This window comes from Sinocyclocheilus anshuiensis, unplaced genomic scaffold (assembly GCF_001515605.1).
Source record: "Sinocyclocheilus anshuiensis isolate Anshui unplaced genomic scaffold, SAMN03320099.WGS_v1.1 scaffold1609, whole genome shotgun sequence".
In the NCBI taxonomy this organism is placed as follows: Eukaryota; Metazoa; Chordata; class Actinopteri; order Cypriniformes; family Cyprinidae; genus Sinocyclocheilus; species Sinocyclocheilus anshuiensis.
In genome coordinates this window covers 186,555-199,569 of record NW_015540958.1, presented here as the reverse complement: position 1 = coordinate 199,569, position 13,015 = coordinate 186,555, and the positions used below count along the sequence as shown (strand labels likewise).

Here is a 13,015-nt window from a genome sequence, read left to right as displayed (position 1 = left end):
TAACGCGCATCTTGTCAGTAAAGACGGTTCTGTAATCAGCGGTAAATCTCCATCACCTGCGTGCTTTCACATTGAGCAGCATTAACTACACAGAGCCGTTGTTCACTGACGATTTGCGCAAAAAATCGCGCGAATATGAACGTGGTTTTGCGAACGTGGAGATTTACCGCTGATTACAGAACCGTCTTTACTGACAAGATGCGCGTTAAATATCGCATGCGATTAATCGTGCAGCCCTAACAGGAAGTGATATTTTATTATAAAATGGATAGTTCCGGTCCTTGATTCTGATTGGCTGAGCCGTGTTCGAAGCTGTTGTAAATTACTCTACAAACATACACCTTTGTTTACATTTGCGCGTTGCTCTGCAACCACTTTGTTGCAACCACAACTGTTTCTGAGGAACTACATTGTTTGGTGGAAGAATACTGTTTTTATTAATATCATTACACTTTATTTGCTCTGTTTTATTTTGTGAAACCTTACTACGTATATGGAATAACCGTTTTATAAAAGCAATAAGCCCCGTGAAGCCGTGGTTTACAGTGAATTTATAACAGCTAAGGGAGTTTTAGTCACTCAGCTTCACGTCGTGCCTAACAACGCCCCTTAGCGGTTATAAATTCACTGTAAACCACGGCTTCATGGGGCTTATTGCTTTATTTAGCATTTATGGTTCAAATTAAATTTTAAATTTAAGAACATTTTAAGCCTGGCAAGCTTCATCTGCACACTTTGGTGTCAATCGTTTGAAGCACTGAGAAGCTTTTAAACTGAATCCATTGTACAGTTCAGATCAGAAACCCTTCAAGTTGTAAAGTCATCGTCTTCCAGTGTAAAAGAGAGATCAACCACATGAGCTTATGGCAGCTGACGTCAGCTCTCTCGACGCTCCACCTTAAATGACTTGTTACACAAGATCACAGCTCCAGAGATGACTCATTTTATGGGATACAAACATAAATGATTATGTCATCACCTATTTACGATCCCTAGAGTGTAATACTGAGACGTTTCCTCGGGCAGCATTTTAGTTCAGTGTGAAGTTACTGTCGAAAATATGAAATACGGCAGTCCTCACACAAAATATCCAACTGACATAATGTAAACTCTTTTGAACTATTTTAATGTAAAATTATGATACTGTTTGAGCATAAATCTTTCTAAAAAAGCCATTTTAATTTATTTGGCTGCAACCACACAAGATTCAGAAGACAACAAGGAAACACTAAGCTATTACAGAAACTTCAGTGTATTTATACTAGTGCTGTCAAACGATTAATCGCGATTAATCGTATCCAAAATGAAAGTTTTTGTTTACATAATATATGTGTGTGCACTGTGTATATTAGTGCTGGGCGATATGCTCAATTTTCATATCGTCCTATCGTCAGCCTGTGAGATCGCCGATACACGATATTATCGTGTTAATTTATGTCATTATTTACTTAGTTTCATTGCGGGAACGTGAACCAATTCCAGCGTAAGGCTAAAAGTTGCCTAATGTTTTTAATATGACTGAATTTGTATTTAACATGATAACAAATTAATAGAAACATTGTAAGTTACTAATTATAATGCTTACATTTCCTCAGTTATTCAAAAAGCAGCTACAGAAAACGAGCAAAGAACATTTCATTACCAAAGAACATCATCACAAGCTCAGTCTAGCGCGAGATTATGCACTTTAAAAACACTCCCGTTAAAATCAGTGAATATACACTGTATGATGAATAAATCTCTTATACTTGCATCGCACGTACATCTGCACTTTATTGTTTATAATGAGAGAATTCACGAGTCAGAATTCAGTCAGCACGCGCTGAACAATGGAACTCCGCTGTTTCAGTGATGACTCATCTGAACGCCTCTGATTGGCCAATGCATTCATAAGCTCAGCATAATCGTGTGTGATTGGTTAGAACGTGCAATACTGTAAAAACGCGGAAAAAGAAATATAATGCAACACATAAGCCCTAATATTAATTAGATAGTATTACTAGTCTGATAATAATAATAATAATAATCGTCTTGCTATCGTCAAAGGCATCAGCCACAGGCGATATCGCTGTCTATCGTCGATACACGATACTATCGTCTATCGGCACAACCCTAGTGTATATTTATTATGTATATATAAATAGACACACATGCATGTATATATTTAAGAAAAATATGTTGTTTAGATATTAAATATATTTATATATAAGTTAAATTACATGAATATAAATACATACATGTAAATACATGTAGATATGTTCTAAATATATACTGTATGTGTATGTATTTATATATACATAATAAATATACACAGTACACACACATATATTATGTAAACAAATACTTTTATTTTGTATGCGATTAATCGTTTGACAGCACTAATTTATACTGAAGTTGTGCCACATATTTTGTTGTAGAAATCAAAACAATGGAATATTCACAGCTGGGATAAAATCTGATGACAAAGCAAGAATTTTATGTGAATACAAATTTTATTTTGTATCTTGCAGTTAACCTAGTGAAATCTTTATCAATCCTTTTTTTTTTTTAATTAATACAATTATTTAGCAAAACTGCTCAAAAGTGACAGTAAAGACTTTTACAATGTTACAGCTCTTCTGAGCTTTCTATTAATCAAAGAGTCCTGAAAAAATGTATAATGGTTTACACAAAACTATTAACTGCAAACTTTTGAATGGTGGTATATCTTGAATTAAAGCATTTAAATGACTGGTTGTTGGGTTTCGATAAATTATGACTGATACAGAATTACTATAATAGTTGCTCTACAAAACTAAGTCATGTGGTGCTTCTCAAGCTTCTCACTTCTCACCTCTTTGCTATTCATTGTTTGTTTGCTAATATGGTTTTATGCTCATACTTAAGTTAGTCATGCAAACTAATGTTCAAGATTTGATGAGACTCACTGAAAAACCTTCTGAATACAAAGGCACTGAAGTGATGGACTTTGATGTATTATATGTGAATATGCTTTACTTTGAGGCTTGGATCCACTCTTCATACAGCTGGTAGGTCATCAGAGGTTCAGGCAGCTCCCTCAGGTAAGATTTCAGGGCTCCTAAATAATCATGGAAAAACAAAAGCAACATCAAATGGATTTGCAAAACCTCAATTCTGTTTTAACATGAAATGCAAAGTGGATTTAGACTCAAATATTTGGCTATAGCTGTGGTACTCTTCAATCTGGTGAACAGAACTGAAAAGTTCCAGGTTTCAAAATAGATCAGCGCCAGAATTCCGGTTTTGTATTCAACGTCACAACCACACGTTTTAAAATCAAACAAATCCAGTCTCATTTTAAATTTTGGGAGTTATTCTAAATGCAGAGATGCTAAAATCTCTGTAACTAGCTGCAAACAAACTGCGTCCTTCTACAGTGTCATTTACGAAAAATGTCTGGTACCGGCTACAGCATGAGGGTCAGAGTAAAACTCCTCCAGTTGGGAAGTGGAACAGTCCAGTGCCGCCTTTAACTTCTTCAGTTTAGAGGCTCCGGCAGCGATACGGAACAAACCCTGGCACGAAAGGAAATGTTGTAAACACACAATAACTTTGCAACGTGCAGTACAATATAAACTGAGATGCTCATGTATAAAAAATGACTGGAAAGTCTGTTTTCATATGTGTCAGTGATGGTTTCACAGGGAAATGATTGTCTCGTTTCACTGCTATTATTAGTCTGGCTTTAGCCAAGAAGCAGAAGTGAATTAGAAGACGTCTCGAACACAGATACACTGCCACAGTGTCGCTCTCACAAATCAACAAGGTCATCCAGACCTCATCTGTTGCTCAACCTTGAGGTATCTATCTATCTATCTATTTATCTATCTATCTATCTATCTATCTTCTGATGACAGAAGGCCTTGCCTTGCCTAATCTGTCTATCTATCTGTTTATCTATCTATCTATCTATCTATCTATCTATCTATCTATCTATCAACCATCATCTACACATCATCCATCATCCATCTATCATCTATCCACCCACCCCTCCATCCATCCACCATCTATCATCCATCTATCTATCTGTCCATCCATCTGTCCACCCATTCATCCATCATCTATTTATCATCTATCTATCATCTACCCACCCATCCATTTATCATCTATCATCCATCTGACCATTCATCCATTTATCCACCCAAACATCTATCCATCCACCCCTCCAACCATCTATCCATTCATCTATTCATCCATCCATCATATCTTTATCTATTTATCCATCCATCATCTATCCACCCACCCCTCCATCCATCATACGTTTATCCATCCATCTGTCCAACCATCCATCATCTATCATCCATCTGCCCATCTATCCATTTATGTATTCAAACATTTAATTCATCCATCCACCCTCCAACCCATCCATTTATCCATTCATATATCCATCCATCCATCCATCATCTAATTATCATCTACGATCTCTCCACCCATCCATCCATCATCCATCCTTCAATCTATCTGTCTATGCATCCATTCATCTATCCATCCAACCTGAGACAAAAGGAATAAAGGCTAAATATTAAGAAGATCTTGATTGCCAAATCAACAAACATGTGAATACAGGCAGGTTTTTAAAGCTTGATATTTATGAAAACATAAAATGTTAACTTGCAAACCTCTTTTATTTGGATTTTGACACTTATGCAACTTCAGTTTTGAAATGCATGTCAAATAAATGTAATCCATTTAAAACTAGTTCTGTACAAAAGTGCCCTTTGCAAAAGGCAGAAATATCGACCACTTCCCTGAAGATCACAACTATTTGCCATTGTGTGTGCAGTAACAAAGTGCATCCACTTCCCCTCTGGATGAAAACCGTCTTGTCTTTTTATCTGTGGGTTCTCATGTGTTGTTTCACAGCGCCAGATACCTCTTCTTGCATGCCGGTTTCCAGTAGCATCATAATGCAGGCCTCTATGGGCAGAGCGATCTCTCTGCTAGTGCGTTTGAGATGTTCTTCCAGAGCCGTGCCAAACGCTGGCTTCTCTGTCCATTTATCTATGTCAGATGATGAGATGAAGTGAGAATTATTTGAGTTATGGCAGGAAACATTTATGAATCATCACTAGGTGGGTGTGTGGAGCACAGATTCTATAAGTCAGGATGATTTACAGTGTGAAACAGGATACATTACAGTGCTGGTCACCAGGAAGCCTTGAAAGAGAAAGAATGATTCATAGCTTGATGACTAGCCAGATCTTTGGGTGAATCTCATAAAACCTGTCAAAAACATGTTTGGGTCATATCTCATCAAAAAAAAAACATGTTTATACAACTATTTATATATTAATTAAAATGAAACTTTTATATAAAAAAAACAAACAAAATAAATACAAATTATATATCAATTATGTATACTATACAAAAATATGAATATATATATATATATATATATGTGTGTGTGTGTGTGTGTGTCATATATACACCAAAATATGTTCTATATATATATATATATATTCATTTATTTATGCAATATATATTAATTAGCTTTTAGGGTGAATATGATCCAGACATGTTCTCGCACTCTACAGTAAATAAATATTTATTGTAAATAAATAAAAAGAAGCTTTTATTTTATTATTGAGATATAAATAAATAAATAAATATACATTAACTATACAATAAATGATATAACTATACAATAAATTATATAATTGTTGTGACAAAATTATTTACTTTTCTTTATGCAACATATATATATATATATATATACACACACATATATATATTGGTTTTGGGTTGAAATATGCCCCAGGCAAACATGTTCTTGACAGATTTTGTGAGATTCACTCCTTTAGTTAGTAAGTCACTTGCGACTAAGTTTGGAAATTATAGAAATCACAGATCAGATAAATATTTTCTCAGTTTCAGAACACAAAACACATCCCCCAAAATATTCTCTGTGTTTAATAGCTATTAATAAGGTCATGATTTCAGAAGTGTTGTGAGTGATTCATATGCAGCAGATGCTCAGTGCAGGAAGTGAAGAGTAAATATCACACCTTGCTGTGACTGTATGGTGGGCAGGACGCTCTCGATGGACGCCAAAGCTCTTCTGTGGTATTCAGCTTGAGCTTCTAACAACTGTCAAGACAAATACACAAAAACTTTACTCTTCTTCTATTTTTGTCTAAGAAGAGGAAAAGTCGATGACTCGATCTACTAATTGCCTATACACTTTGTAGAATATAGTATATAAAACAACAGCTTTATTCATTCAAATGAACTCCACTGACCAGACGATAACTACTAGCGTATAGTAGGAAGACCTATGAATACCACTGACCTTTGACCGGTTTCTTACTGATAACCAGTGTTATACTTTCTGCATCATTCTGATGCCTTATTTGCAAGTTAAATTCATTATACCAGTAAAAATCAAACTTTATCAGACATTATTTGCCTTATGTGGTTAAAGCTCTAAGAAACGACTTACCAACACATAATAGCGAGCATATTCTCCTTCCTTGGACGAAAAGTTGTACATATCTGCTGCCACTTGATCCTAAAGATAAAAAGAGATCAGACGAGATTGAATGTGCTACCCAAGGTCACCTAGAAACCTCAATACAGTCTGACTCATACCCATACCTTGCATATTTCCATTTTGTTCTGAGCTTCATCCATCTCCTCCTTAAGTGTGTCAACTTTGGCGGCCATTGCTTGAGCATTTGCAGCTGTCGGAAATGCCTTTGTGGCCTGCTGATACCTGTATAGTTTAAAGTATTTTCGCTATTATTATTAGCAAAGACGCTTATGCTCACCAAGGCCTAATTTATTTAAATTCAGTAAAAATTGTAATATTGAGAAATATTATTTCAATTTATATTAACCGTTTTCTATTTGAATACATGTTAAAATTTAATTTATTCCTGTGATGCAAAGCTGAATTTTCAGCATCATTACTCCAGTCTTCACAGTCACATGTTTGCAACATTACAGACATCTTTACTGTCACTTCTGATCAATTTAATGCATCCTAGCTAAAATACTATATAGTATATATAGTATAGCAAAATATACACACCTGGCTTTTGCAGAATCAAAATCCAACACAAGCTTGGCTAAATGTTTCCTCTGCTTCAGGATGTTAGGAATATCCACCTTCAAGCACAAAAACAAGATATGTAACCTACAGCATATTTTATTTATTATTATTTGCATGTCTTTGGCTTTACGTACCTCCGCCAGCTGGTTGAGAGGCTCCAGAATATCTCTCTCCAGCTGAACTTCAAGTTGGCTCTGCTCCAAGGCCAGTTTGTTTTCAGCTTCTCCACAGACTTCCATCATCTTTCTGTAGATACAATATCAATAACTGTTAACATCATGCTGCCTGGTCACGTTCATTATTCTTGAATGCTAAACAGATTCTAATAATAGAGCCGGGCATAATGGCCAAAAATATTATCACAGTATCGTTTTCCATATCATTCGATATTGATTTTTTTTTTTTCTTGAAAATGTTTGAAAAGTTTTCTATTTATTTATTTTTTTGGATTCTGCGTTTATGATTTATTAGTACTTCACAATGCACACATGTTTAAAATAAATAAAATATGTATTGAATAAGCTACCATTTAATTGTGTTTATGATTTAACAATGCAAAAATATTTTTAAAATAAGCCTCATGAAATAAATGTATCAGACTTTTAACAATTTAATCAATCTTTTAAAAAGTTGAATAAATTAAAATACATTTATAACAAAACAGTGAATTTTTATTTTTTGTAAAAAGGTGCTGCACAACAGAACTTGTATATTGTATAAACGAAAACATGAGTGAAATAAAGTATCTTGTATGATATTCCTTAAAATAATATCAAACACAACTAGCATAATGTAAAAAACAATGTACTCTTGCTAATCTAACATTATCAACCAATCATCATCAAGCGGCATGAGGTCACATATTCCATCATGAACAATAATAATTTAATGTCACATCACTCTATTATGAATTTCACTGGACTACCAAATGTTGTTGGGTAATAATGATGCGTCCACTCTATATTTTCACAGATCAGGCCCGTAAATACACCGCCTGCCTGACAAAACAGATGATTCAGGGATGTTTGGTCACATGGCTAATGAGCAGAAACAGTCCCTGAAAGCGCTGTCTCTGTTTGACTCAGAGAAGAGTGAATGTTCATAGTTCCCTCATTAATGTTATGAATCACAGGTCAGATGGACCAGATTATGGGATAGTTTTGGAGGATACGTATGTCTGTCAAAGGGTCAGAGAGTTCATAAACTCACCCGATGAAGGACTCGTCTCCGAGCTGACTTCCTCCATCCAGCATGGATTGTGAAAGGGCTGTGACAGGAAGCTTTTTCTAACAGGAAAAAAACTATTCACAAGTGTGCACTTTGGAGGGAATTGGAAATGTAAAAGCTGCTGTTACTTACATGTCTCTTGTCCACATCTGAACCCACGTTACCCTGTAGACACATGACCATCTTCTTGTGCACATTATGGGAGACAAATCGCACATTTTCAAGGCGCCGCTCAATCTGTAATATAATGCGCACATTTGATTCAAATTTTAAATTCTCCAGGATTCCAAAATGAATGGAACCAATAGTTCCATTCAGCACACTAATAATCATGGTCACATGCACACCTGTTCTGCATTTCCTGCAATGCTTAGTCATTTGAGCCTATGCAAAGTATTGTATGTCCTGCACACTAACACCCTTTAGAGTTTCCCGTTCTTGTAAATGTGCCTCTTTATTGATTTCATCTGGACTGTGATTCTAGTATTAAAGGACCATTTTGGATCTGTTGGTTGTCTCAATCTTCATGCAACTGTGGATTTTTGAACTTTTTAAAAAACCATCCTCATCACAACCATTTTGAAAAGACCAGGTTAGACCGGCATGAATTCATGAATTCAGCCTAGCTAGTCACCCAAATACAGCCATGCTGTTGGTTTATAAAGGAAGTCTTGTGGGGTACGTTTGTTAAAAAGCCTGATGAGGACACCAGCACCAAGTCACTTATGCTCACAAAAACAGCCATTTAATAACTTTTAAAATGTAATTTATTCAGCATCATTACGCCAGTCTTCAGTGTCACATGATCTAGTGCTGGGTGGTATGACCACAAATTTATATCACGGTATTTTTCAAAATTATACCGGTTTCACGGTACATGACGGTATTTTTATTTCATGCATGACCGGGTGTTAACCATATTTTCTACTGATTGAGAGAGGAAATACTGCAGTATATTGACTTAGAATGCCCTATTTTACTGTCATGATGAGTGAATATTGTCAAAAAATACCACATTAAATAGTGACTAAACACGACCCCTTTTAATACATGTTAACCAGGAGTCACTCTCATTTATAATCGCGGCATCATTGATAAAAATCAACATGCATCTAAACTAGAGAGCGGCTATGCGGTTGTTTTGGCTATATTACTTTTTTGTCTCATGCAGCGCACTGCCTGCGCCTGAATAACAAAAAAAAAAAAACAACAAACAAAAAAGTGTTTGTTTACGCTCTACTACGTTCTACTACGTAGAACTACGCTCATATTTATAATTCCAAATAATCAGTAAGCGACAGGTACTTGGAAACGCTGTTTTGTACTCATTTATTGACGAGTCGGCTGCGGTGCGGCCAACTGAATGCGCTGCTTCTCTGCCGCTCACTGCACAGAACAGACGCCGAGAGAGGTGACACTTTTCCGGGAAAGTCAGACCTCGTGTTTGCGGGACAGCACTGGCAAAATCTTCCAACTGAACCACAGCAAAGGTTTATCCAAAAAAGTCGCTAGGTTTGTCAGTATGAATATTCTATGAAAAAAAGCCGCTAAAAGCGTCTGAAAGTTGCTAAATCTAGTGCTAAAGTCGCACTCGTGAAATTCATATCATAACAAAAATAAACACCGGTATTCGGTATGAACCGGTATACCGCCCAGCACTAACATGATCCTTCAGAAATCATGCTAATTTGCTGCTCAAGAAACATTTCTTATAATTATCAATGTTAAAAACCATTGCTTAATGCTAATTCTTTCGTAGGGGTGGGCGATATACTGGTAGATACGATTTTGGACTATCATCTCTATCACGGTTACATGCTCAAGTCACGTTGCTGTACTATGTTGTCACAAATACGTTGTGTGCTCATAGAACGTGGGAGTATTGAACAGTTTTTTTTGCATTTTTCTTGACAGGACAGTGGAGATATGACAGGAAGCGAGTGGGAGATAGAGAGGGGGGACGAGATCGGGAAAGGTCCACAAGGCGGGATTCGAACTCGGGACACGAAGCGAAACTGCGCCATATGTCGGCGCGCTGCCCACAAGGCTATCGGAGTTATTTTTGCTGCTTTATAGGACTTGAACCGTTAAATACATACACATTTGTATGTGTCAAAATGCCCATCTTTGCAAGTATACTCGTAAACACAGTAATTTAGGTTTTAAGTGAAAGCAAACAGCTGAGAAAGAAAACATGTGTAACAGTATATTGGATCTGGCCAGCTGCTGTCTGTCATTCATGTTAATCAAACAACAAAAGAGAAAAAAAATCTCACTGCTCTTGGACTAAATCACTTTTGTAACTTTAATAAGAAGAAATATATATTTAATTTACACAGTGAAGAATATGCAGTGTTTTTATACATTTGATTACTTTATGCAATGTATGAAACATTTCTTATTTATTTGTTTTACTGTAGTTTTTTGTTGTTGTCCTATTGCATGTAATCAGTTTTTATTCTTATTTAATTGCTGTTTACTTGCCTTCAGTGAGCTTGAGTTTTTTTTTAATTTAGGATAGTATTATTTTTTTGTGATATTTACACTGCATGGTGACAAGAATTATGAAATTTCAATGGTATAAAAAATGTTCATATCATAAAGACCTTCTTTAAAGCAAAAATAACTATATGGTGATACATATCCTTGCCGTTAAATAAAATTACTCATATCATGATATAAGATTTTGGTCATATCGCCCACCACAATTTTTTCGTGAAAAAAAAAAGTATATACTTTTTTTTCTGAATTCTTTGATGAATAGAAAGTTCAAAAGAACAGCATTTATTAGAAATAGAAATCTTTTGTAACATTATAAATGTCTTTAATGTCAAATATGGATGTGTTATTACGTAAAATATGATCTTCTCTGGGAAAAGCAGAAAAATTTAGCTTTCTGGTTGTTTCTTCATTGAGCAGTCATAAACACAGATTCTGCAGAAGAGCCTGGATTGGAAAAGCTTTTAAAGTGGACAATATGGTTAAAGAATTAAAGCTACAGTGAATGTGAGGAACCATCTGGGCAATGTTGCACCATGGCTACATTTCTGCACTGTTCCAACAAAATGTGGAAGGCACAACTGTACATATAGGCCTATTTGCATGATCACTAAAATATACTTTAGCACATACAAACGGCCTACATTTAGAGACAGCTGGCTGTTCACCTACATCTTAAGATGTATGAGAAACTCTGTCAAATGTATTTGCAGTTCACACCTCCCATCTGGTTCTTTTCTTCCTCAAACCCTGGCCTCAGTGTGCAGATTTTGATGCATTTCTTAATGTTAACTAAACCCCCTTCAAATTTAACACCTTCAGGAATGAAGGTAGTTTATATTTGGAATGCAAATCTTTTTAAGGTACTTTGGGAAGAAAATGAGGCCATTATCAAGATTTGCTTACAGTTTGTACACAATCCACTTCAGCAGTAATGGCAGAACAGAGTCTGTGTTGTATGTACAGAAAGCTGCCAAACTGGCTGATTGTTTTCTGGCTGATTTCTTTCGTTCTCACATGTATGCACAAGAGGCGAATCCTCAAAGTGTGCCTGACAGTCCCTTAAATAGCTTCAGACAGTCGCAGTGGAACTGAAACTCTCCGCGTGAGGTTTTCAGCATCTCAGAGTCATGCTTTTGTCTGCAACTCAAACACATTTCAATAAAAGCTCACCACAAAGACACAGGATTCAGAAATGTAACCGTTGTATGAAACCTACACTCTGACTATGCACTGTTTATTTTGCACACACTGTCTCACTGTCTGTGTTGCTTCAGCGCCTGATTCACTAAAGGAATCATGCAGGTCAAACAATGCTGCAAACATGGACACTGAATTAGAGCAGTTTGCAGTCTTGTCACAGTTTGGTAGTTTACAGCACTGCCAAAAATCTATATACAGTACCTGCATATATATATATTGTTGGTTTATGAGGGAAAAAAATGGGAAGACTTAATGTTATATTATAAACAGGGACTGTTTCTATATTTTGAGAGAAATAGGCCTTTTGTGTACATAGAAAAAGTCTTAGATCTTTGAGTTCAGCTCATGAAAAATGGGGGCAAAAACAAAAGTGTTGCGTTTATAATTTTGTTCAGTATATATATATATATATGTAACTATCACATAGTATAATATATCCCCACAGATATGGATGATCTCATTTATTATTTGCATTAAAAAAAAAAAGGGAATTAGGAAAAAATGCATATTAGGATATGTTTGGAAACTCTGATCAGATATATTCATACAATAAATACAACTAATAAAACTAGACTACACACCCAGTTAAATACATTGCAACAGCAGTATTTTCTATGAAACAAGACTTAAAATGCAGACCAAGGAGCTGTAACAGTGTTATTTTAGTATCATTTATTATTACCATAATAGTTTAACGGTGTTTATTAGATAAATTATAGATATTACATTTAGAATGAGATTTATGTATATACTGTATATGTAATATAATTTTGTTGTGTTTTTGTCATTTTAATTAGTTTTAATATCAGTTGAATATATCTATATAATTTGTATACATTTTTATTTATTAGTTTTAACTTGTATTTTATTTCAGTTAACTAGTGCTGTCAAACGATTAATCACGATTAATCGCATCCAAAATAAAAGTTTTTGTTCACATAATATATGTGTGTGTGTACTGTGTATATTTCTTATGTATATATAAATACACACACATACAGTATATATTTTTAA

At 35.2% G+C, this 13,015-nt stretch overlaps 1 protein-coding gene across 4 annotated transcripts in view; it reads right to left on the bottom strand.

The window, feature by feature from the left end:
- LOC107689995 (rho GTPase-activating protein 17-like) overlaps positions 1 to 13,015 on the bottom strand; it is a 34,256-nt gene that overhangs the window by 14,348 nt on the left and 6,893 nt on the right. For all 4 annotated transcript variants that reach the window (XM_016488220.1, XM_016488221.1, XM_016488218.1 and 1 more), the window contains exons 3-12: positions 8,432 to 8,536; positions 8,282 to 8,358; positions 7,207 to 7,318; positions 7,052 to 7,128; positions 6,616 to 6,733; positions 6,461 to 6,529; positions 6,027 to 6,108; positions 4,895 to 5,022; positions 3,425 to 3,536; positions 2,998 to 3,079 (exon numbers count right to left, since the gene is read on the bottom strand). In XM_016488220.1, coding sequence (XP_016343706.1) covers positions 2,998 to 3,079; positions 3,425 to 3,536; positions 4,895 to 5,022; positions 6,027 to 6,108; positions 6,461 to 6,529; positions 6,616 to 6,733; positions 7,052 to 7,128; positions 7,207 to 7,318; positions 8,282 to 8,358; positions 8,432 to 8,536 — 962 coding nt within the window. The remainder of the gene's footprint in view (positions 1 to 2,997; positions 3,080 to 3,424; positions 3,537 to 4,894; positions 5,023 to 6,026; positions 6,109 to 6,460; positions 6,530 to 6,615; positions 6,734 to 7,051; positions 7,129 to 7,206; positions 7,319 to 8,281; positions 8,359 to 8,431; positions 8,537 to 13,015) is intronic.